This window comes from Enhydra lutris, unplaced genomic scaffold, assembly GCF_002288905.1.
Source record: "Enhydra lutris kenyoni isolate GAN:26980312 unplaced genomic scaffold, ASM228890v2 scaffoldscaffold1, whole genome shotgun sequence".
Taxonomy (NCBI): Eukaryota; Metazoa; Chordata; class Mammalia; order Carnivora; family Mustelidae; genus Enhydra; species Enhydra lutris.
The window spans coordinates 73,668,757-73,695,739 of NW_019154085.1; the positions used below are offsets into that span (position 1 = coordinate 73,668,757).

General features: G+C 43.0%; 1 protein-coding gene across 1 annotated transcript in view; it reads right to left on the bottom strand.

Moving 5' to 3' along the window:
• Nucleotides 1-1,389: 1,389 nt before the first annotated feature.
• Nucleotides 1,390-26,983, bottom strand: part of LOC111142610 (phosphodiesterase 11A) — a 392,040-nt gene continuing 366,446 nt past the window's right edge. The window contains exon 20 of the mRNA XM_022495917.1: nucleotides 1,390-1,548. Within this exon, the coding sequence (XP_022351625.1) occupies nucleotides 1,390-1,548 (159 nt within the window). The remainder of the gene's footprint in view (nucleotides 1,549-26,983) is intronic.

The window sequence follows — 26,983 nt, forward strand, 5'->3', positions numbered from 1 at the left end:
TTCAAACAGAGAATTTCAGCTATTATGTTTTATATCTTGGGCATTCCTCATAAGATTTATTTGCACAAAGAATTCTGAGGTTAAAATATGTCTGAAAATCTTTTCCTAATATAATCTCATTTGACAAATGAAACAGGCTGGGAGAAGTTAGGTGACTTGTCAACAGTCACCCAATCAATCCTGCCAAAGCCAGGGTAGGAAGTCTAGCTTCTAGTCCAGTGTTCTTTGGATGAATCAAACCATGTCCTCAATCTCTCGGGTAAAATGGGGAGCAAAGGAGTTTTGTGGTCATTGCATTGATTTAATATCGTTTATTTTAATTATAAACTTAGTTTCCTAGACAATATGTATTTGTCTTCAGGCCAGACTGTTATCTCTTCACTTTTCAAGCATTATTTCTTACACTTAAGGAAAAATAAAAAAACCACTGCATTTGGCTTTAGGTTGGTTTTGGTGGGAACCTTACATGGTATACAAAAATTTATCCCTAAGAGAACTCAGGGTAGTCACTGATCATTCTCTGTGTTTCTATGTCCGTAAAATGTCTCTGCTATTGGGAATAGTTCCCAAGTACTCATGTGTTACTTGTGGTAAATCCAGCTATGGACTTCCTTTCATCCCTCCTTTAATTAAAGTCTATTACCCTATTCCCTCTGGAAGAAGGCTTGGTCTACAACGAAGGTTTAATTTTAAAAAACTGAAAAAGGTGACTGCAATCCCAATGCAGTGTTATGAATGTTGTATAAACACCAGTGACACAAACACATCTGTTGTCTCCCTACTCTGGGCCTTTTAAGGGGAAAACTAGAAATGATTGGTATTTGTAAGGATATTATAGTTTATCTCTTAAGGAGGCAATTAGAGAGTTTATCTCTTAGGCAATTCTAAAGGCTCTGATCCAACATTAAGAAGCTTTAGGATAAAAATAAGATACCACTACAGAATACAAAGTGGGATTCTCGGGACAAAAGAGGGCTCAGGAGAGGATGCAAAGGCAGGCCTTGCTTAGCCTGTAACCAAAGAAGGGTGAGCTAGGAAGTGAAGCAGCGCTAAGGGTGTCCTCACTGCTCCGGGCTCCCTGGGTTGGGAAGGACCACGGCCGGCTGTGCTCAGGTGCTGGCTCCTCTGCCCAGCGGCCCTGTCTCAGGCTCAGCCCCTGGATGCTCTCAGGGAAAGCTGAGGGCCCCCCTGGGCGGCTCTCTCTCCCCACCTGCTGCTCCATCCCTCCTATTGTGCTAACTGCACTTCAAGGTAAAAGCCCAGGCATGCTTCCCCGCGCAAACTGAGACTCTGTCCAGCGGAGCTAAAAGCAACAAAGGGATGCTGTGGACTGGACAAAGCCGGCCCATCAGGACACGGTCATTTTGCCATGGCAGCGAAGCTGGACGGTTAGTTTCTGACTTCCCCTGCGGCCAGCATGAGGCTGGAGGAGGAGGAAGAGGCAGCAGACACCAGCAGCCTTTTCTGGTGCAGCTCTTCCCACTTTCTTCTGTTCGCGGCCACGGAATCCAGCATCGGCTTCAGTTTCACATTGACCTTCACCAACGCCTGAAATAAAACAAAAAACAGGTGGAGGAGAAGAACCCGAGTCACTGACATGATTTTCCAGCTTTCACTGTTGAGGACAATGGAAACTGGCTCTAAGAAATGAGAGGTGATAATTATTTTGGTAAACAAGAGCTATTTACAAGAAGCAAATATGCATGTGACACCCCTGTGTTACATTAATAGAACCCAGACAAGGCAAGACACAAAATATCCAGCTCACACATTACTAATATGTCTATTGTTGCCTGCCATGGAGACCTCCAGATCTCAATAGACCATGAACTTCAGTTTTGACCAAGATATACCTTCCATTTGCTTCACCACAGATGGCTCTGGGTGGACTCACCTGAGTAAGAAAGGCCAGGTAACATCCTGAAAGAAGAGAAGGTGCTCATTTTTCACACTGGGGATCTGGGAGCTGCGCTAAATGTACAGATGTGGATGTGAACATGGAGATGGATGCGCAAGAAGGGAGACAGGAATGGGGAGCTGAGGGCCGGGTGCCGCAGAGGGGAGGAGGGAAGAGGACACACAGGCTGAGGCTGGAGGCCAACCCAGGATTCAGGGTCCTACTTGCAGGAGACTATCCTAAATATTTTCTCCTTTACTCAATTTTGTTATTAAAAAAAAAAAAAAAAAGGGTCCCCTACTCCCTAATGGTATAAACTTCCAGCTTCACAAAATATGGATGGCCTCTGTCATGGAACAAAGCAATGGATAAAACAAGGATCGTGGAGCTGTGGGGGTGTTCGCCCATGGAACGGGAGTGTTCCTCTCCAATGCTTTGGGTCTTCATGCTGTGGCCACAGAAGATCCCCTTGCTCCATGGAGACACCTTGCGGGTGTGTCCCATCTGTCCCAGGGGAAACAAAGCCACTGCAATGTCAGCAAACCTCCAGAACAGCCTTCTTCAAGCAGGATGTGTGGTTAGGGGTGGTCACAGTAAAGCCTCCCAAAGGAGGAAAGACTAACCTTTCGTGTAGAGGGTGTCCCTCTCTAACATGACTGCAAATCAACAATTAGACCTGATCTATCTCCTCAGATAGCCCTTACTCCAGGATAGGAGTTAAATGCAACTGGATGTTAGTTAAGTGACTGTTGAAAAGCCCAGAAGTAACCAGGGATCCTACTGAGCCGTGAGCCCTCCAACCTGGTGAAAATGGGGTCCCTTCACAAGGATGTCTCTCTCTCTCTCTCTCTTTTTTTTTCCACACGGATGTCTCTTAAACAGAGCATATTCTCTCTCTTGAAAGCGGTCTTTATCACACCAGCCACCATTCAATTCTAAATTAGATTTATAAGCCATTCCATATGAAAATAAAACAGTGACATAATAACTCAGGTAGTGATCAAAATCCCCTTTATTTTTGTGAGAAAAATGCAGGTTATTGCTTTCTGCTCGATGCACAGTGTTTTTATTTGGACAATAGCGTGGGGTAGCAACGAATGCCACGGTTTTATTTAGTATAGTTTGGCACTGGCTCCTCTTCACTCTGATCAAGCCTTTTAATTAAACTGACTACTATAATTCCTATGGAAATTAGTGTTTATGTTATTTTCCTGCTACAAAAGCATTTCTCTAGAACTTATTTTTTTTTAATCCCAGGAGCACAAATTGGAATTTTTTTCTGCCTGAAATGTAATTAAAAACTCATTTGATTACTATATTTCTGGCTCTGTTTTACTTATTAAATTCCTGTAATCAGTTTTCTTTTATGAAGCTGCTGGGAAATGATCTCAAAAACAACACATTTTTCTCTTCCTTGGCAGGTTCCCGAGCATTTACTAAATTACATTCATAGCACCTGCCCATGATTCGAATTACTCCACCAATTTATTCCTTAAACCATTTAAGTTTATTTGGCTTAGCCCCAAACGGAGATTTCTTTCCTTTATCTAGCTCTTTGTTCTCTCTCTTGCTACCTTTGCAGTGAATAAAAAAAAAATTTCCAGGTTTGGGGGGAGCAGAACATATATCTCAGAAGTCCTTCTCTTTCACGGTCTCTTCAATTAAACACGGATTTGTCATAGTAGAATATCGTTTTCCCCTGGCAGGTGCTGGTCTAGGCTAAGGTAGCAAAAGTCCCATCCTGTGCCATCAGTAAGGGAATTGCTCCTACTATTCAGAAAGACTTAGATAGTCCTAAAAACTTCTCATCAGTGAGTGATGCCTGATGAGTTCTGTGCAAGTGCTACTCGTTTGCAAGTCCTGTCTGACTTGTCCTTCACTTTGCAAAAGAGAGGGGACAATTAACACCTGTCTAGTCACTCTCCATATAGACGCAAAGGGACTCTAAAGGTTAGATACTTGGCGCGATCCATCCTGGGATGCTGAATCTCCTCTGTGATTCTCGGTGTTTACACATGCCAAGAGACGGTGAACTCACTACCTTACAGGTGGTTCTGATTTTAGCATATTCCTTAGACTGAACTGAAATTTGTATCCTTGTAACTTCTACCTAATGGCCCTTTGAGCCAGAATCTGCTTGAGCACCGTAGGACTGATGACTCATGTGCTGCTTCAAGTGTAGGTCAGGGTTGAGACTGACCTAAAACCCCAACTTTGGATGTTCTGCTTACTGTCCCTTGGGGCAACTGTCTGGCTCACGCAGGGGTTCCTAAGCTTATGTCAGCTCCCCCTGGCCCACCGCAGACAGCACCTTGGATCCTTGCCCACTCCGGGCCATAGCCCTGGGCATCCAGTCATCCCAGTTGCTGAGGGACCTACTTGCTTCCTGATTCCATTCACTCTTGTTGAATCCCCTTGTGACCAGCCAGGTATAGTTTATTCCACATTTTATTTATGCTTTGAATAAGTAATACATTCCCACAGTCCAATGTATATAAAAGGTAAAAAAGGTACAATGTAAAATCTCCCTTCATCCCTGCCTCAGACACTTAGTTTCTCTTTCCCTAGAGGCAACCAAAGTTATCAATTTCTTGGGTATCCGGCAAGAAACCTTTTCTGTGTATGTAAGCACATATAGAAAATATATACACATAAAGAATAAGTGTATGACATGTATATGCATACATACAATACATTATATGTGTGTGTGTGTTTAATTAAGTTGATTTCCCCTACCATTTTGGAGGTTTCTCTCAAAGATGGAGGGAAATCAAAACTTTGTGGAACAACATTACTATGATGCTTGAGTGAGCCCAAATGTACTGTGTAGAAATTAGCACTTGGAGTGTACAGAGAGGAGAGGGACCGAATTCTAATTTTCTATTGCTACAACACTGAGAGTTTCTTCTGCAGAGCTTAATCTGCTGTGAATCCCATCTATTCTCATTTTCCTCTGAAAAACCATAATCTTCACTTCTAGAAGTTTGATTTGTTTTTTTTTTAATATCTTCCATCACTCTGCTTATCATGCTTGATCTTTTCTCCACCCCTCTGCACATATAAAACATAATAAATGTCTTAACGTCCTTCTCTATCGATTCCATGATGTGTATCATTTCTGAGTCCGTATTGATTGATTTTTTCCCTCATTATTATGGGCCAAGTTTTCTTGCTTCTTTGCATGCCTGGTAATTCTTGACTGGATATCAGCCATTGTGAATTTTATGCTGTTGTGTACTGGATTTTTATTTAATCTATTTTATTATTTTTGCATTTCTTTAAACATTTTTTGGTTTTGTTCTGGAATGTGGTTAGGTGACTTGGAAATAATTTGGTCCTTTTGAGGCTCACTTTTAAGCTTTGCTAGGTTGGTCCAGAGCAGCCTTTAGGCTAGGGTTAATCTGGAGCCACTACTGAGACAATAGTCTTCTGAGAACTGTAGCCGGTACCTCATACATTTCCAGGGTTTTCTCTCACATTCTGGCTGGTGGGAGCATGGACTGCTCCCCAGCCTGTGTGAGCTCTGAGCATTGTTCTACTTGTTCCTTTTTGCTGTTTTTTTCTCTCCCTCAGCCTTAGCACCCTCCCCACACGCACATGGTAAAGAGCACTCAAGATGGCTCTGCAGATCTCTGGAGCTCTCTGCCTCTCCCTCTCTCTCTCCCTCTCTCTGGTAGATTCTCTGGTCCTCTTCCCTGGGAACTCTAACCTCCTTGGCCTCCCCAGATTATGGGCTCTGCCTCCCCAGCTCAGTAAGAGGGCAGGGCTCTGCCTCAGTTCCCTCCCTGTGCCACAGCCTGGAAGCTGTCTCCAGCAGTGAGCGAAGACAATGGCAGGCCTCACTTCATTCGTTCCCCTCTCTCAGGAATCACGATATTGTACTGCATGCTGCCTGTGTCCACGGTCTGTAAACTGTTGTTTCATGCTTTTCCCCCATCACTCTCTCACGGCCAGCAGTGAAGTCCCTTATCAGTGGTTTTGAACAGCTCTGTTTTGGGAGCGATCCTGTGAGCTCCTACGGAGAGTGGAAATAGGGCCTGTCCTCTTCGTGTCTGTAGCTCCTACTGCAGCGGCCCTGGGGAACAAGAGCCCTTCCTCTCCTCTGCCCCCAGAGCAGTGGCAGGAAGAAGGGGTGAGGCTAAGACAGCTGCCGGTGGCTGAGAGTGGGGTCAGGACGTTCTGACCTGCTGCAGAATGCTGCTGTAAAAACAATCCCAGAATGACCCTCCTAGGAAATGAATATAGTATTCTCTCCTATTACCGTTATTCCATGTTTTTTTTTAATCAGCTCACCAAGCTGCTAGGACTCAGATTCTGGCCTTGCTTTCCCTCTGCCATCGTTGTCCCCAAAGGCAGTCATCTGATCTGGTGTGTGCTTATTAGCTGACCGCAGTCACTGCTTAGAACTCAACTGCTCCATAGATGGGGCAGATGTGGGACAAAGGGATAAACAAAGAGAAAGCCACATTCTTAGAAAGACTCATTACTCCTCTACTCTGTTGTTGGAAGGGGGCGTAAAGGTGTACCAGCAAATTAAAACCACATTTGTCTTTGAACTTGAAAATGTCCAACTCTGTCATTAATATCTTTTCAAAACTTTGAGGGAGTTGGGGCGCCTGGGTGGCTAAGTTGTTAAGCGTCTGCCTTCAGCTCAGGTCATGATCCCAGGGTCCTGGGATTGAGTTCCGCATCAGGCCCCCTGCTCAGCAGGAAGCCTGCTTCTCCCTCACCCACTCCCCCTGCTTTGTGTTTCCTCTCTCACTGTGTATCTCTCTGTCAAATAAATAAATAAAATCTTAAAAAAAACAAAACAAATAAACAAACAAAAACTTTGAGGGAGTTATCTGAGCTGGCTATTCATTTATTTTTTTAAAGGGCCAAAGAGAGAAGACGGTTTTCACTTCCTATCGTTGAATTATGTAATTCCAGAGCGCTGGCAATAAGATTTAGTTTTATTTTCTGTCTTCCCTCATTCCCATCTTCCCAAGAGAAATAATCAGAAACTAAGAGGTACAATACATGGTGGAAAAGAATGAATTTAAAGTATTTCTTTGGGGTACCTGAGTGGCTCAGTGGGTTAAGTGTCTGCCTCTCGATCAGGTCTTGATCCCAGGACCCGGGGATAGAGTCCCGTGTCAGGTTCCTTGTTCAGCGGGGAGTCTGCTTCTCCCTCTCCCTCTGCCCCTCCCCCTGCTTGTGCTCTCTTTTTCTCTCTCTCAAACAAATTTTTAAAAATAATAAAAAATAAAGTATTTCTTTAATATCAATTTTTTGATTAAATATAAAATTAGGCTTGGAGCCCATCTCAACTGTTTGAGGCAATATCCCTGTTATGAAGATACGATCACTTTACTACCAGGATTATTTACTTTCTGAATGAAAAATGTCAAAAAGCCCATTTGAGGGTTGGTACCTTGAAATGGAAAATCACTGATGATGTGACCATCTGGTGTCATCTCTGCACAGACCTTCCCCGGGAGGGGCAGGAGTGCATGCAAGTGGTGGCAGGCCCTGAGATTCTTTTGGGTTCACATGAATGGCCAGAGCATCTCTGAGGAACAAAGGCACCTTCTTCTGAGGGTATGCGCCTTCAGAAAGAAGGGGCCAATTGTGGGAGGAAATCCAAACTTTTACACTGTTGAACTGCTACGTTTCTTAGTTCCCAGAGGTTCAAGCTAACATAGTCCTGAATATTCCATGCCACATGGCAGCGGTGCAGTTGGCTAAGGAGCATATTTGGCTCGCCAGCCTTCGACTCTTCTGCGAAGGCCAGAGATAGTGAACTGCTTGTCCAGAACTGAGCTCATCACCTTCCTCCAAACCTTCCTCTTCAGTTTGCTCTCTTGGGGAACTGAACATTATCACCTCCACCCAACCGTTGAGCCCAGAAATCTATGAGCCATCCATGACATTTCCCTCTGCCCCCTGCCCCCCAACAATCAAACTTATCACCAGGTCCTGTTAATCCTGCTTCCAAGGTGTCTTTGCATGTCAGTCCCTTGCCATGTCTCCAACCCTGGTTTAGATGACCATCAGATGCCCAACTGCTCTAACCTGTTCCTCTCATACCGAGATGCCTGCCTTCCCCTTCCCCCGTCCAATTAGCCATCCACATTGTAGCCACAGATTCCAGCCCGCCCTTCTCTACCCCGAGCCTTTCAGTGGCTCCCATTTGATACAAATGTGCTGGAAGACTCCACTGGAAAAGGAGAATCATGGTATTAAAAGAGAATGGAATCCAGAAACAAAACAGGATGGGGGAAAAAAACCCATAAAACACAAAGGAAAACTTGGGTTAGGGTACAAAAGCAGAATTTTGAAATGCCCAAATAATCCCATCAAGTTTTCTAGAAAACCTAAAATCCACATCTTTCTATGCATCTTTCTAGTATTTTCCTAAGTAAAAAAAAAGAAAGAAAGAAAGAGAAAAGCCGAACTTCACATCGTGTGTTTGGCAGGGGAGTCACCGAAGTGTTAGTTACTACATGTGAGAGCAGATGGAGCTGGCTGTGGGGTCCAGATGGGAGGCAGCAAACAGATTCCTCCTCAACCTCACTCTTTCTCTCCCCAGTTCAACGGCCTTTGAAACTCAAGGTTGTGTAAAAATTAATTTGCATTAAATTGCTTAAGATAATGTATTAACTATCATAGGAGGCTTCCAGCAGTTTTTAAAACTTGCTTTTAAAAACAAATAATCAAACACTAATGGTGAAGACAGAAGCAAGCCAAGACTTCTGTGAATAAATGTTTTTAAACATTCACATTAAAGATACCAGTTTTAAAATAAATCTTTAGTGTGTAATTTGCTCAAGTCAGAAAGTTAATAATAATCGTTTATATATGTTACACATATAATTAGGCCAGGGACTGTGTACTCTTGGGTTCTCCCCAGGCTAGACTGCAGTGGAGATCAAAGGGCTCTAGCCTTATGACTTCTGCCCCATTTGGGGACAGAGTCATTTACTCTGCCAGGACTCTGGTATTTCTAACAGAGATTGCTAGTTGCCTTCCCAATCAATATGCATTAGGAATGGTCGGGGAGCTATAAGCAGAATTCATGAGGAAGATTTTCTGAGAAAACTCTTAAATGGGGGTTTATTCAGCTTGAAGGTATATCCTTTTGCTCTTGGTCCTATCTCCTTATTGGTGCTGGATTATTAACATGATGGCTGGAGCTATAGTGGCCACTTTGTGACTATGAGGCAGTCTTGATTATGGGAGCCATGTGCTAAGGAAAGATAAACAGGGACTGGGTCTCTGATGGCTACGGAACTACCATATCATAGCAGTCTAGAATGGACTTCTCTGGACTATTTTGAAGCAGAGAGAAAAAGAAATCTATTTTGTTTAAGCTATTGTGATTTCAGATCTCTGTTAAGCTGTGTGCAATTCCTAATTGAGAGAATTGATGTCATGTTATAGGTCTCTGTTTTCCGTCAAACTATGCAGATGTCAAAGAATTCTAGTTGATCCCTTGCACTGGGGAATTATGAGTTAACTTTTTATGATAGTGGGTTATAAATGAACTGTAAGAGACAGCAGAGGCTCTACACTGTCCCTTTACTGTTCCTCTGATAATAGAATCCATTCCATGTGTTTTGAGTAGGCACAGTAATTTAGGCCTGACCAGCAAGAGTGCCCCGGTGATTGGGCTGTGGCTCAAGGTAAGGCAATCAGAGCTCTCTCTAGGTTTCACCTGGGACTGCTAGAAATGAGGTTTTCCTTTTCATGTTTCTTTTGGTGTGGTAATAATACCTATAACAAACATGTGACCTTAGAGCTGCCAGCACGTGTGAGGAAAGCCTGATTGAGAATGATGCCAAAAGATATGTAGGAGGCGAGAAAAGGGGATATGTTATGGTATCCTTTGAATCCCCTGGCTCTAGCTCTGCCACACAGCCAGCTGTGCCTCTCAGCTCACTAGTTTCCTGAGCCAATCAATTCCCATTTCAGCTCAGACTAATTTGAGTGAATTTCTGAGCTCCAAATAGTCTTTTGCTGTTGTCACTATTTTCCTCTTGTCACTCCCAGAATTACTCAAGATTGAACCCCCAGCACCGGACTTGGAACTGGTGGCTGACCTAAGGAAGTCTCAGCTTCCTCAGCACACAAAGTTGCTGCTGACACTCACTGGGCTGTGCTCTTTACCAAGTTAGTGAGGGTCTGAGGTCAGGTAGCAGTTCTTTCCCTTCTCCTTGAATCCCAGGAGTCTGCCAGTTTCTTTAAAAAGCTGCTCATTCTTCACCTGCCATGTTATAGGGACTCAGAAAATGCTAACAGTGTATGCCAACTCCCTCTGGTGGCAAAGTCAGCAGTCCTGTGGAATTTCATCTTCCCAAGGGAATCGGGACTCACCATTTTCCCTGTGGGTCAGGTGAGCTCTGACAGAAAGGACAAACTGCAACTAGCTGTTACTTTCTCTTTAGTGGGAGTTCGTTATTACTCCCTGTTTGCCGAATTGGGTGAGATGCTCTCTCCATTTGAGAAAATTAGTTTTCTATACATGGGATATCTACTCTCTAGATCTGTTACTCGGAAGCTGGAACAGCTTGGCTGTGTCCAAATTTTGCAAATGCTAAAAAACATTGTCAATGACATTTGAGATCTTAAAATCTAAATAATGTGAAGCAGTTACCCGAACAGCGGTAAAGATGATAAAGCCACGGAAGTAATGCTTACTAAGAGGGCACGTGAGCTCATTAGAATCCAATGTGAGAGTGATTCAGATCTATAATGAGAATCCTAAGGGCATAGTCTGGTCCAGCTATAACACTGATGCTTGTAGCATCAATGTCTAATATCCTGAAAGCTAATTACAGTACTAGTAATAACTTAGATCCTTTTATTTCCAAGGTGTGAAGCAGGTGCTCCAGTGCTCGATAGCGATCTTCTCTCCCTCTTTTCTTTCCGCTTGCAGTCCCTTCCTGACCTCTCAGGTTACGTGTTTTGCTTACTTTATTTATATGCTCAAGGGATTCCTCTGTGGAAAATGATATTTACAAATGACATTAACATTCCGAATTAATGAGGCAGGAATTTTAGTCTCCCCTGGGATTAACAGCATTGTTATTTCCATCATATAGGGCAAGAGTCCTAAACTCAAATGTCTACAGGGACAGGCCAATAGAGTTAATGCATGAAATAGGCTGCATGAGATAGCTGGGAGTCGTGGGGCCTCCGGGAAACTGGACAGTTCACAGTGTTAAAAACTGCGTTCAACCGAATGAAACATGTCCGTGGGCTGAGTCAGTGTCAGTTCTGTGGGCTGCCATGTGCCTGCCGTGACAGACAGGAAAACCCGTCTTGCCAAAATGAACTCATTGCTGAGGACTGAATGTGTCCCATGTTCCAGGCTCCATTTGAGGATCTCTCCATATGTGAGCTGATTAAACCCCACAACAGTGTGGAGAGATTGGTATTATTGACCCCATTTTGACAAATGAGATCCTTAGACTGGGGGAAATTAAGTCAAAGGCACCAGTGTGAACATGGTTAAAAAACAGAGTAGCTGCAAAGTCAGTCATGGCCTGCCTGAGTACAGAGCCCGTGGTGTCTTCCCATGAAGGGTTCTCACTGGGACGCTGGGAGTGACAGGTGTCTGTCTCACCTAACTGCAGTGTCAGGAGAGAGGGGTGATTCTTTTGTTCTGGGGCCTGGGACACTGTTTCAGGACAAACCCACGGGATGGAGACAGCCTCCCTGAGTAATGAAGAAACACCATCTCCCAAACATTAGGCATAGACAGTGACTCTTTTATCTGTGACTCATCTACTCTCTCCTGCCCCGGGAAAATAAAACAAGGGTTTTAAGTAGTAAATAACAGGCAGGCCCAAAGACAGCTTGTGTAAATGGGAGCAAGGAGAACCGTCTCTTCTGTTATAATGAGCCCCTCTAGGATACTGTCCTAGGTTATCCTGTTGGTTGGGTTTTTAGAGCGTATTGGTAGCTAATCAATCATGTTCACGGTGTAGGCAACATCTGACTTGGAAGGAACGGCTGCTGACCCAGAAGCCACAGCCTTTGATGAATGGGGCTTTGTAGCAGGGGTGGTTGGAGCATGTAACTAAAGCTCAGCCACACCGCTCCGTGCACCAGGATGTTTTCCGGTAAAACTCCACCATCTGGGATTTTATAGAAATACATAGACTTGATTATTTTGTCCAAGTTCAATGTGCAAGAAGGACAATTTAAACATTTTCAGTTTGTTGAGATACATTTTGTGTGGATTTCTATACATTTTGTGTGGATTTCTCAAGTACCTTGAGTCCTAGGCTTCCCCGAACAGAACGGATAGGGTGCCTACATGGGCGGGGGTCGTACAAATACGGAGTTGCAATTCCATGCCTTTGGCGAGAATGGTATTCTGAGGTAGGTGCTATGGGGCCTTCAAGAAAGGATTCTAGAATACTCCATGAGCATTTTGATCGTCGATTTTATTTAGCTTATATTTGAGCATTTCAAAGGAGTCAAAGATACTAATTATTGGTACTGATGAACTGTATAGTGCGCACCATGCAGATGACTAGGGAACATTTCTTGTGAGGCTTTACAGGTGTCCCCATGCTCAGTACCACACAGGCTGAGGAAAGAGACCTCAAGGCCCATGCAGCCCAATGTCCCACATCTACAGAGTCCCAAATCCAGAGCATCCATGAGAAATGCAACATTCTTGGGACAAAAATCTTCTAGTCCTTTGATGGTCTCTCTCTGTATGGAAGGAGAACCTTCTTTTTCTTCATTTTATAAGGGAATGAAGAAAGTGAGAGTTTGGAGAGAGAGACTAGGAAGAGAATAAAAGGAATATTTTGCACACACCACTGGGTCTATGAGGAGGATGTTTCTTCATTAGCTGGTCTTCTCTTTGTCCAAAGAAAGAGGCCAAGCTGGTCATTTTAAGATCTGGTCCAGGGCATGTTATCATGGCTCTTCTTTAATTACATTGCTAACTTTCCCAAAAGCTATGATACAGGAGAAGTTTGTGTGTGGGGGGACAGCAGGACCACAACACTGGGTGTTTTTTTTATTACATTACTGAAGTGCAGTTTAAGGATGGGAACTTCAGAATGTTATGAATGGAAACTTCCTAATGGGCAACAATTTTCTACCTTTCAACTTTGGGACCATTTAAAAGTAAATAAGTGGGGCACCTGGATGGCTCAGTGGGTTAAGCCTCTGCCTTCTGTTGGGGTCATGGTCTCAGGGTCCCGGGATCTCACCCTGCATCGGGCTTTCTGCTCAGCAGGGAGCCTGCTTCCCTGTCTCTCTCCTGCCTCTGCCTACTTGTGATCTCTCTCTCTCTCTCTCTCTCTCTAATAAATAAATAAATAAATAAATCTTGAAAAAAAGTAAATAAGTAGCCCAATAAAATGACAAACTAGAACTAAATTCTAAAACTTACATGGAAAGATAAACAAGCATTCTTAGAAAAAAAGGGTAAAACTAGGGTTATCATTCAAACATATTATAAAAGACATTAATTAAGATAGTATGACAAGGTGGACAGATTGATAGAACAGAAGCAAAAGACAAAAAATAGAGTTAAATTTAAAGAAATTTAGCACATGATGGAAGTGAGTTTTTAAATCCTAAGGAAAAACACCAGCTAAAAGCTGATGGGAAAACTGGGGAGCCATCCGAAAACCTAGTTGGATTCTGACCTCACGTCACATCCAACAAAATAAAGTACAGCCAGATGAAACAGAGGTACAAATGTAAAGAAAAAAAACCATAAAATACTAAAAGATGTTCTGAGAAAAACCTCTTCATTATCTTTTTGCAATGGGAGAATCATTCTATGGGTGACATGGAATCCAAAAGCCACAAAAGAAAAGAGTCCTGAATTTGACTACCTAAAATCGATGTATTTCTCTACAGCATAAACAAAGGAAAAAGGTAAACGACAACCTGGGGAGAATATCTGCCACTTTTGCTCAGATAAAGGTCTATTTCCTTAATACATAGTGAGCTCCTACAAATCGAAAAGAAAAGACCACCAGCAGAATAGAAAAAAAAAAAATGGCAAAAATATGAAGACTTTACAGGAAAAATACTAGTTGCTCCTGACAAGTCTATCCTAAAAATATGATTAGACTCATTTACGATATGGAAAATACAAATGAAAACCATGAGATAGGCTTTACACTATCTTATCAGCACAATTCAAGAAGTTTGATAACGAAGTTTGTTAGTAAGGGTGTGGAAAGAGGAGTCCCTCACATATTCCTGGTGAGAATATAAATTGGTTCATACCCCACAGAAGGAAAGTTGGCAATACCTATCAAGATGTCAAATGCTTGTGTGCCAAATGGCCAGTAAATTCCTCTTCTGAGTATTTATCTTACAAATAAAGTGTGAAGAGTGTGCATTTACAAGGACACTTACTGACAATGTTTACAGTAGCAAACTATGAGACATGACATTGGTGTCCTTAAGTAATTAATTAATTATTGGTTAAATATTTTATTCTTTATCTTTAAAATCTAATACCCTGTGGCCATCAAAAAGATGGAGGCAGCTGTTGTCTGGGCACCAAACAGGAAAATCTCAAAAATATGTTAAGTGTGAAAAAGCATGGTCTGGGGCAGGATATATTATGCTCATATATGTGCACATACATAATATATATGTACACACATGCATACAAGTATATACATATATATGAGCAGAGTGTGTATATATATACATATATGCTGTATTAGAAAACACTGTATGGGGTGCCTGGGTGGCTCAGTTGGTTAAGCGTCTGCCTTCAGTTCAAGTCATAATCCCTGGGTCCTGGGATCAAGCCCCACATTGGGCTCCCCACTCAGTGGGAAGCCTGCTTCTCCCTCTCCCTCTGCTGTTCCCCTTCCTTGTGTTCTCTCTCTCTCTCACTCAAATAAATAAATAAATAAATAATCTTTTAAAAACAACAACAAAAAAAAACAGTGTATAAGCAATGTGTATAAAAACAATGGAAAAACCCACTGTATTTACGCCTTTCTAAAGATCTCCTTTAGATGCATACACGAGAAGGTCTTTAAAGGTGGTAGCCCCCAAGGGAGGTGACTGGGAGACCAGAGTGTGAGGGAGGGTAACTTTTCTCTAATACTTTCGTGCCTTTTGAATTCTGTTCACTGGATGTGTATAAAGTACTTACCAGTAAAATATTTTATTTAAAAAATTTATCATGAACTGATAAAGGAACTAGCAATCTTCAGTCATGTGTGAGACTTATTAAATAACACATCATCTACCTGATGGTTAATAGTGAAAGAAGGCTTACAGATACAAGGATAAAGAAAAGAAATGCTTAGTTCATGAAGATCGAAAGAATTTAGTATTTCACTGCCATAACTCAAAAATTATTTCAGGACTTTCAAGTACGCGGCGATACTGTTATGTATATGTTATGCGACGATATTATAACCCCCTCCCCCAGGCCACTCTCCCCCCTACATTACAAATAAGGGCCCACTACCTTATTGATCCTAAACATTTCCTCTGAGAAGCGATCAATGTCCCCTGCCTGACCATTAAATAGATTTTGAAAAACTCTTCAATCCGTATCAGTCTCATATCCTTATTTAGTTCCTCAAATTTGCCCTCAGCTGGGAATTGGGCAGGCAACTGTGATTCTGTTGTGTTCACCACTCATTTGAAGGGCTCCATCCATCATCATTTCTAGGCCTTTTCTGATGCAATGTAGCTTGTTCTTTGTCTTTCTTAAAAACTGAATGGCTGTTAAATTATCCATTTATCTTCCTTCAGATTTTCTGTTCAGTTTCTCAGGCCCTCTCAGGGCTGTCTTTTCTACCTTGTTTGCTGACTTTTCATTCCATTTCCCCCGTTCTCCGAGGCATCTCGGTTCACCATGCTGTCCTTCAAAACAAACTCCCTGGTTCAGTCAGCTTTCTGCTTGCTGGAAATCTGCCTCACTACTCGTGTAGACTTCCTTTTCAAAATTTGTCCCTTCAGGATAGCTTTGAACACTCTGAGATAACACGTTTCAGACTTTCCCCATAGATGGCAGGGTGTTTTGGGACAAACCATCACTGAAGGTCAAAAGTCTTGGGCTGTAAACCAGCTCTGCCACTATTAAGTTGGGTCACAAGTGACCTTTCGAGTTTCCGCTTTCCCGACCTACGATTATTTGCAAGCTCACTTCTTGTCAAGAATCTTCATATCACAACAGCATGTTGTCTTCGTGTACAGTGACCCACTGAGGATGTGAAGTTTGTGGCACATTAAGGCCTACACACACACACACACACTCTCTCTCTCTCTCTCTCAGGTGGCAGCAGGAGTCCAGATTTGGAAGCAGAAAGAATCTAAGCTCTGTCACTTAATAGCTATGTCTTCTTGGGCAAGATACAGAAACTCTCCAACCTCAGCTTTCACATCTGGAAAAGGGGGATGATAGTAGTATTTGGCTTGCTACCGCTGAGTGGATTGAATCAGATAATGCATGGAAGGTCAGACTGGTGCGTAGCACATAGTACATGCTCAGGAATGTTATTAGAGATTCACAACATCTTAGAAGCTAGGCAGTTTGGCTGTTATAATAATGACTCATATGTATGGAGGGCATTAACCTATCATGTTTATTCTTCCCAAAGTATTTCCACTTGCCTCCTCTCCCTCGGTTCAGACTCTTGGAAAGGTTGGTATTAACTGTCATCAATTCCCTTTGTTCCAAGAAGAGAGTCCCTTTGTAAGACCAAAGACCTTTAAAATGTAGCAGAGTGGAGATACTTTCGGTCCAACCTATAGGCTTGTGGTGATCACCATACAAAGTCCAAGGAGGAGTGCCTGGGTGGCTCAGTTGGTTAAGCATCTGCCTTTGGCTCAGGTCCTGATCCCAGGATCCTGGGATCGAGCCCCGGTTAGGCTCCTTGCTCAAGGAGGAGTCTGCACCTGTCTCTCTCTCTGCCCCTCCCTCTGTTTGTGCTCTGTGAAATAAAATCTTTAAAAGAAAGAAGTCGGAGGATAGCAAGCTTTAAATTTTATGAGTGTGGAGGGCGGCTTTGAAAGAGGATACTTATAAAAACACTCAGCTCCTACTGGCCTGTCATAGGTCTCATTTCTGTTTCCCTCTGTCGCGTCCTCTGTGGGTCTTTGTTGTTCTCTTTCTCCTTTTCTACTTAGTTTTTGGCCTTTCAGAGCATCTGTAGCACTAAGATTATGGAGGACATAGGAAGGCGAGGACTTGGAGAATTACTCTTCTTTTTCTGTTATTTTATGGTTCTGTAGTTTATTCTTCCCTTTGCTTGTAGGAGGCAACGGCTGGTAGGCTGAAACTCCCCCTAATCAACCGGGGTGATTGTGAACAGCTAGTATAACCTCCCTACTTTCTCAGCCGTGAAATGAAGACAGAAATGCTAACGCCCGCCACAGGGCAACTTGGGAATGGTGGTTTATTTCAGAGCACGCGGAAAGCACAATCTGCAGAGGGAACGCAAGGGCTTCCCAGCAGCGCAGCGACAACCCACTCTTTTCCCGTCTCTGCCCCCATCCTTGCTGGCTGTGTTGCCAAGGCCGTCCTGTGGGGTCTCCCCGCAGCTGAGGAACAGCCTGCACGAAGGCGGAGGGCGGTGGCACCGCGTGTGCCGGGCATTGCTGCTGAGCCACAGATGCGATGAATGCAAATCAGTGTAATGCGCTAATGAAGGAAAATGCAGAGGTGCCCTGAGGCTCTGTCTCTACCTCCAGGGAGCGAACCGAGCTTTTACCAGGAGCCAGTCATTTGAGCGGATTCCTCAAGGAAGAGTAGGGTTTGCTGGGGGAGAAGAGGGAGAGGTAGTGCGGGCAGTGAGAGCTGTGTGAGCAAAGGCATGGTGTGCGAGCTTGCACGCACGTGTGCGTGTGTGCACACGCGTGTGTCACACCAGTGGAGTGGCATTTTGGGAAATGGCTGGTGGCCAGTTACTTCAAAAGCAGACGGGATGGAGGAAGGAGGGAGAGAAGGTGAGCAGAGGAAGGTCAGATGTGCCAGCTTTGACTTTTCCCTCCAAGAATGGAGACGGAGGTTGGGTCTGAAGGACCCACGATGAAATTTGCTTTAGGAGGATAACTCCCCAGTTGATTTTGCAGATGGGACTGAGGGCATGAAGCTGGAGAGGGCCTGCTGAGTGTGCCAAGGTATGAGTGGGGACAGAGGACCCAGAGGAAGGAGAAAAGTCATGATGTGGCAATGAGAAAATAATAACTGGCACCTGGTCTTGTTTTATAATGTATTTCCGGTCTTACCGATGATACCAGGTTTTTTGAAGTTGTCTTCTTTTTTTTGTATTTACTGTATACTCTGAATTCCTTTTTCCCTTCGTGTCTTTTGATTAGCTTCCACTCCTTCATATTAGAGGCTCTCCTGAAACAGCCAGTGGTCCTTCTCTGTTTGCATAATTCAAGGACAAGGCATGGAAAGACAGATCCCAGGCTGTGTGGCTGGCGGACAAGAAGGGCAGAAGCTGTGGAGGGCTGTGTGCGCGCTGACCCCTGAGCTTCATTCAAAGGGCGTCCTTTGGGGAGCTGACTCCCACTGAGAGCGTCCCAAGGGCAAGTACATGCAGATCCTTTCTCTGAGGCCACCATTTCTCTCAAGAAGAATCCCACTCTTCTGCTCCTGGGCTCTCTGGCTGTTGGCATCCTGGGTGCGGGGTAGGAGGGCAACTGGGGGCCCAGGCAGTCATTCCACAGACTTCTAATTTCAGTCATGAATTCTCTGGATGAGTGCTCTGTGGGAAGAGCTTTTTGGTCTTCTGGCTGGCAGCGGGGACAGAGGCGGTTTACCTTGGCCATGTGTATACTGAGGTTCCACTCACCGGCTTCTAACCTTTCTGTTTATTTCCAGGCTTATGCCATCACCTCATTGTTGTGGATCAAATTGTGCCCATCCCTCCCGTAAAGATATGCTGAAGTCCTCACCGCTGCTACCTGGGGATATGACCTTATTTGGAAATTGGGTCTTTGCAGATGTAATCAGGTTAAGATGAAGTCATATTGGATTGGACAAGCCCTAAATCCAATGGCTGGTGTCCTTATAGGAAAGGCCATATGACAATACAGGGACACAGACACGGGAGAAGAATGTCATGTGAAGACAGAGGCAGAAATTGGAGTGATGCATCCAGAAGCCAAGTAATACCAAGGATTTCTGGTAACCACCAGAAGCTAAGAGAAAGGCATGGAACAGTTTCTCTCTCAGAACCTCCAGAAGGAACCAACCCTGCCACACCTCGATTTTGGGCTTCTAACCTCAAGATCTGTGAGAAAATAGATTTCTGTTGTTGTAAGCCACCCAGTTTGTTGTACTTCTTAGCCCTGGAAAACTAATACAGCCCCTCTTGGTGTACTGGGCCCCTTCGAGTCTTAAGCCTCTCAGGAGTGCCTTCTGAACAACAGATCAGCTTACTTGCATCTGCAGACCTTCTGGGATGTTATTTCCTTGCCAACTTTTAATATTGGAGGAGATCCTATGTCCTCTCACATTCTGTTGTCTTTGAGAGTTGTTCTTTTTTTTTTTTTAAAGAAATACAACTTCATTATTTTGAATCACGCTCAATAGTTTTAAATAAGTCAATAAAATACTGAACAAAGGTGTTCATTTCAGAATTACCCCTTTTAGCAAAAAGAAAAAAGAAAGTAGGTAATGACTGACTAAATTATGACAAGTCAACTGACTGGAATGCCAGGCAGCTGTTTCAAAGGATAACATGAAAATTGGCTTAGGAACATGGGTACGTGTTAGAATGTTATGTTAAATGACCAAAACAGAATACACTAGTGTCTCTGGGTAAATTCATGTTTCCATGTGGGCAATAGCATAAAGGGTTACCACAGGAAGAAGAGAATGTGAGGTCCTCCTAACAGCCTGCTCTTAATGATTCAAGTATTCTGGAAGGCGATATGTTTTCTCCCACGTTCCTTATTTCCTTGTTAGCAGAGTCCTTAACATCCTTACTTATACTAACAGTCTGTTCAAGGGGATCTAGGGTTTTTTTAAATATCATGTTCCTCAAAAAATTTTCACCTTCTTTTCAATACCCAAGAAAGTTTAAACCTTTTAAAAAATTCCTTTATTATTATATTAATGGAATTCTCAGAAGGATAAGGAGATAACAAGTGAGGCCAGTCTGCCATCTTCTATTGGCAATGTCAACCTGCTTTGCAAGGGAAAGTCTTAGGTCAAGAACAGCTTAACATAACATGTTCCTTGAGAGAATTTTCTATAGTAACCAGCTAAACAGAATCCATGAGCCCATTTGGTCTTCGAGGAATTGCTCTCCCTGGAATCCCTGCTCTGGTCCCTGTATCCTCCCCTCTGAAGGATTCAGAGTTTCATTCTGTAAATGGGAAGTTCAAAAAGATAGAGTGCTACTGGCCAGAACTGAATCAGCTTTTACTTCCTCAGGGCAGTATAGTGAGAAGAAGCAGCAGAAGAAGACAGAAAGGACTTGGATTTGAATTTCCGGCTCTATTCTGTATTAACTGCTTCACTAGAATTAAGTCCATTAACTTCTGTAGCTTTCACTTTTCTCATATGTTAAACTTAGACCATTTGACATTATAAGATCCAGGAGGAAGTATTTTCTTCTTCACAGTTAGGGTCAAATTAAACTGTATCTCTAAAAGTACCTTGTAAATGCAGTCAGTGTTCAACAAATATTTGCTTTCTGAAAAAAATGTGCATTAGGATATCCCATGTCTGTCAGGACTCTAATACTGAATGTCTTCTTTTCCAAGCGTTCAGTCTGGTAGAAGTCTTCAACTTCGTTTTAGACCCTGGCTAACAAGTCAACAGTTGGGCTGCCATATTGGTTGGTCTGTGAGGTGGAGAGCCTTGCTCTCTCTGGCCACATGGCCATCTAGCCTCTGCTTGCTAGATGAGCCAATGTGCCTTGAGTGATTTATTTCATATTTTTATGGCTGCAGCTCAGATAATTAAATATGAGTTGTGATGGCTGGTCATCCAGATAGTGCCTCCTTGAATTCTCTTAGGAAACATTTCGAGTAGTACAGAAGATTCTGTTTGGCAATAGCATAATAAGAATGCTTTATGTTTATCTCATGCCTCACTTCCCACGAGCTCAAGCCATGCTGACCTTCCAAATGCACATTAAATTGCAGAAATTTCAGAGAGGCACTTACAGTGCAAAAAACAATCTTTAAAAGAGGCCTTGATTCATTCCTGGTGGAAAAATGCAATTTTCTTCTCTCTCTCCTGCCTTCCCACTCTCCCTCTCTCTTTTCCTCTTTTCCTGAAGAGATTCAAAGAAGAGAGAACCATGAAAAAGAGGTAAATCAGCTTTTAAAATATATTTTCTAGAGGTGCTGGGAAGCAATGTAAGACAACATTCCGGGCCTTGTATGGACTTGAGGTAAATCATTTTTAACTTCTTGATTCTCAAGCAGAAACCCTTTCAAATGAGTTATTTATGCTGATCAGCCAGATAAGGAGAAGTAGATCTTATCTTAAATTCTACCTTCAGAAGCCTTATGAGGTTATATATTATCTTTTTTTTTTAACCAGATTACAGCATTTTAATATGGATTCATCATGGCAGTTTTGAACTCACAAGATGCACATGAATAGGAATAGATTAAGTGCTACTGTATAAAGAACAGTGTTTTTTAGATGCATGAAATGAAACAAATCAGGTCCATTTTATTTACAGGAAAATGAACATGGAGCTGGTTGCTTTATCAAGCCAAACTCGTTTGTGGAGGTGGAAAATTCTCTCTAAAATCAAACATCCTGGCACATCAGATATTCAGGAAGAACTCTGACATGCAGCCAAGGGTGTGAGACGCCGTCACCTGTCACATACCATGCTTGATGCAGGCAGCGACGTGAACTTGAATGCTGTTCTGTTAGTAAGCCCTGTCCAGCACTTCCCTCTTCGCAGTACATGATTATCTGACACTTGTAATAGTGGTAACTGTTAGGAAATGTGGAATCTGAAAACCCTTCTAAGTCAAAGAAAGATTACATTTTAATCGTAATAGACTTAGCATGTTTTATGGTATTATAATTTGAATATAATTTGAATATAATTCAATATATGTTGAAATCACATGTATACAATGCATGTCATAAATTCTTGAGATCCATATATATATCCATATCTATATGCTAGCTCTCTCTATTATGTGAATATTAAAATAACTAGAAGACTGTATTTTCTGCCAATGCTGGATAAAAGAAAATCTCATGTATTTCCTAGCTGAAAAAGTCAAAACCCTGAAAAATTCACAGCTATAAACTGGCCTTTTTATATGAGAATTAAGGGCCAATTCAACCATGATGAGAACTAAACCACTTTCTAAAAAGATATCATAGGCCATATACTTCAGATTATGGGTAGGAATAGAACAGTGCACACTCTGACAAAAGGTTTTATATATTTATAGATGATAATTTAACATGATGTTATAAACCCTACTTCGCACATTCCGCTGCTTATACTTAATTCTGCACCCATCATGCATTCCTGTTTCTTCATTCATTTGTTCTACAAACGTTCATGGAATAGTGCTGGGCACTGTGCTGGGTACTGGGAACATGATGGTCCCCAGAAACCCGTCTACCGGGGAAGGCAGCCAGCCCGCCAGACACTCACAGTATGGAGCGTTAATGCGTGGTTATGAAGAGACAGACAGAGTGCCACAGAAATATCGAGGGGGAGGAAAGCTTTTCCAATAGAAAGGAGAGGGAAGGAAGAACAGCAAAGGCCAGGGAAGAAGAGGGCTGGGAGTCCTGTGCTTTGGGACAAAGGGCGCCTGGCTGAGGATGTGGGTGAGCCACCGGCAGATGAGGCCAAGAGGTCGGGGGCCTCAGGAAGGTGCCCCAAAACACCAAAGCAAGAAATCCAGAAGGGATCTTACAGATGGTAACCTCACTCGAGGTTTTTAAGCAGGGAGAGCCGTGATCCAGTTTTTTAAAAGGAAGCTCACTGGCCAAAGTTTGGAGGACAGGCCATTGTGGAAGGGCCTAGAACTGCCTAAGACGGACACTTCCAAATGTTCACATTTCTCTGCCATTTGTATTTGACTGATAGGACCTGGAAAATTGTGAAGCAAACGGGTTTTACTATCAGCACTCAGATTTAGGTATAAAATATGTGACAAGGACAATATTTTGAAAATCTTAAACCCATGTGTTTTTTGTTCTGCTTGAATCGTCATTGCCCGTGGCCTCCCACCCATTAACTCAGTAGGCGCCCCTCCTGCAGGCAAATGGCAGTTCCTGTCAGAAACAGCAAACTGTCAGCGTTTGGCGTTGAGAGACTATAATCCTGAATGCCAGCTTTGTGTGGTGCGAGAGGGGGTGTCTATATCCCAGAATTCTCCTTGACCTATTAAGAACCAAATCTGACTACGTCAGATCACCCAGTCTGACCACAAAGTTCTAGTGCAGACAGCACAGGGGAGACCATATAAGGGTAGCTCCCATCAGACAAGAAAAAAAGAAGTTAAAAAGCTTTCCACGCTGGGGAGGGGGGGCGGCAGGGGGAAAGCAGCAATGCAGGGAGAGAAGGAGGAGCAGGAAAGAGAGAAGAGAAAGAGGGAATGGAGAGAAACAGAAAGGGGGAGGTGGTGGTGAGAAAGGGAAAAAGAGAAGTGAGTGTCTTGGCTCTCTGTACCTTGGGGGACAAAGCCTGGGGGGGGGCGGTCAAGGGAGGGCTTGTTTCTTGACTCTCAGAGCCTAATTCAGGAAAATGACAGAATTTTCCTAGAACAAGCAGGCACTGCCCTCAGATAGCTTATTAGAAAGGACGGAGGAAGTTGTGTGGACCGCGGGGTCAGGAGAAAGTAGCTGGGAGCTCGTGGGTGGTCCACAGGAGCTGAGCACTTGACGAGAGAAGCAGCTGACTAGATCTGACTAGAGGAAGCTGGTGGGGGCTTACCGGGAGACGCTAGCAGCCACAGCCAGTGGCCAGGGCCTGCACCAAGTGCACGTCACAGAGGCCAGCAAGGAATCATGCGAAGCCCTGACTGGCCACCTCTCAGAGCCTGGTTAGACCTAACAAGCAGCATGTGTGCTTGGGTCCCTCTCCCGGATGCTCCCGGAGGGCTCACAAGGAGAGGGGAGCCCCCCTGGCCCCAGACGGCCGCAGGGAAGAAGAAATAGCTTCGGTTCGGAATTATTCACACTTCGGTTTTAACCAGAAAAAATTGTGATATTTTAGTTGTCAAGTTTAAGTACCAGTCCCTGACTGCCTCCCCTCCCCCAAATACCAGGAAAAGTGGAGCCAGATGGATAAATTATAGAGAATGTAGGAAGTTATTTCTCTCTCTCTCTCGTTTTTTTTGAGTTACACACAATGTCATTCCTTGTAAAGACTAGTAAGAAATTAGCCCTAACTATCTCTTCTTCTCATCCACAAGGATACTAAATATTGTAGAGAAAATATTTATAGAAAACTGATTTGGGTGGTATCCTTTTTTTTAAAAAAAAGTGTCTGATGAAATAATTCCTCCTTGTATCCACGTTCTATTCCTTATAGGTTTTTCTTTTTTTTTTTAGATTTTTTTTTTAATTTTTTAAAGGTAGATTTTTTTTTTTAAGATTTTATTTATTTATTTGACAGAGATCACAAGTAGGCAGAGAGGCAGGCGGGGAGGGGTTGGGGAGCAGGCTCCCTGCTGAGCAGAGAGCCGATGCAGGTCTCGATTCCAGGACCCTGGGATCATAACCTGAGCCGAAGGCAGAGGCTTTAACCCACTGAGCCACCCAGGCGCCCCTTCTTATAGGTTTTTAAGAGGAAGAGTGACTAGTTATATTAGTCACTATAGAATATAATTAGTTATATTCTAACTAGTCACTCCGTAGTTCATTACTTATTCTTTTTTGAAAAATTAGACAGAAGGCATGAGCCATCTGGGGAATTTTAAATTGTTTTTAAAGAACTTTTTAAAAAGTCCAGAAAAATCATCCTAGCACTTTATAGCCTCTTTTCCAATGTATCAATTCTAATTCCCATTCTTTACAATTTTAGTTATATTTTAAAGATTCTTTCCTTCCTTCTTTCAGAGAGCTTATTAATAATTGTATCAGGTGAATGTATTTTTCAAAACAGCAATTACAACTGGAGGCAGAAAAAAAGTCAAAAGCTACTGTAATCAGAACATCAGCTCTGCCTGTTGCAGGAGCCCGATGGCATTTTTATAAAGAGGCAATACTCTCGCAGAATCTTCCTTCCTCTGATGGAGACAGGGAATTATTCTGGCTAGACCCTGTCCAGGTCAAGCCCTTCGGCAATGCCTGTGAAAAAAGCCAAATCAAGAACCTGTTTGGGATGCGCTGAAAATATGATTACGTTCATAATAAAAATTAAATCCCTCAACCCTTAACAACAGAAGATTTATAACACCTCTGCGCATCATTGAGATTCTAGGTACACTGAGGTTTGATTAAGTTGTGAATGAAAACAAAGGGCAGAAACGTTGCTTGCTGTTGCAAAGAGAAGCTCAGTGTGATGTTGCCACATCAGGTTTTCTGTTTACCCCTAAGGCTGGTGCAGCAATGACTTCAAAGTTTGATGGTGTCTTTTTTTTTTTTCTTTGTCTTCTTCCTTCCTTTCTATTTTTTCTCCCTCCAAAGATGTTGAGCAGCAGGCTAATGGATCCCCAGCAGGGTGCAAAGACAGCAGAAAGCACGGGAATCAGATGTCAATGTGTTCCTTCAAGATACCCTGCTAGGACAGAGCCAACTAACCAGGCTTTAGTCTCCTCTTGGGGCACACGCTCTGATGCTTCCCTGCCCACTCTCGACTTCCTATATGCTTCCTGATTAAAATGCTGTCACAGATAAATCATGACTTCTGCCTGTGAGGACCATTTTCCATTTTCTTTAAAGAAAAGTTTGGAGCCATCAGATTAAAAAGATGAGCAAGTTCTGTAGAATTATATACGCACATGTAAATATATGTATACAAGTGTGTCGTATCTCCCAACTCCATAACTAGTCACAGATCTGGGCGTGTTCTCTGCATGCTTCTTCCCTATGCACTGCTTTGTTGATATACTTTTTTATATATTTTCTCTCAGTCACTTCCAGTCAATCACTAGATTACTTAGGTCACTTCCTAATGAATAGATTTTAGGAGGACTGGAGGAGTTAGCCTGGTTTTCCTTCACCATAGGAACCAATTGGCTGGAAAGTGAAGTTGTCTCAGAGATGAGTTTTAATTTTAAATGCAGCAGGCGTCCAAAATGTAGTTTGCGGGCGTTCCCACCTAGGCACACAAATGAGTAGCCCTTCAGGCGCCTGGGAATAGTGATAATCTACCCCCAGCTCAGAGGGACATAACTCAGCAAACTAGAAATGAACGAGGAAAGTGCTTGAAAATATTCATAACTGACAAACACAACCTTTTCAAAACCACAAAGTGAAACCAATTTACTCGGTGAAAGCCAATGAAGTTCAAAAAGCAACTTATGGAATGGGAGAAGATATTTGCAAATGTCTTATCAGATAAAGGGCTAGTGCCCCCAAATCTATAAAGAACTTATCAAACTAAACACCCAAGAAACAAAAGACATGAACAGACATTTCTCCAAAGAAGACATACACATGGGCAACAGACACATGAAAAGATACTCAACATCACTCGGCATCAGGGAAATACATATCAAAACCACAATGCGATACGACCTCATGCCAGTCAGAATGGCTGAAATTAACCAGTCAGGAAACGACAGATGTTGGCGAGGATGCAGAGAAAGGGGAACCCTCCTACACTGTTGGTGGGAATGCAAGCTTGTGCAGCCGCTCTGGAAAACAGCATGGAGGTTCCTCAAGACGTTAAAAATAGAGCTACCATACGACCCAGCAATTATACTACTAGGTATTTACCCCAAAGGTACAGATGTAGTGACCTTCAGACACACTGCACTCCAATATCCGTAGCAGCAATGTCCACAATAGCCAAACTATCGAAAGAACCAAATGTCCATCAACATTGACAGATGAATGGATACAGAAGATGTGGTACACACACACACACACACACACACACTGGAATATTACTAAGCCATCAGAAAGAATGAAATCTTGCCATTTGCAACAATGTGGATGGAACTAGAGGGCATTATGCTAAGGGAAGA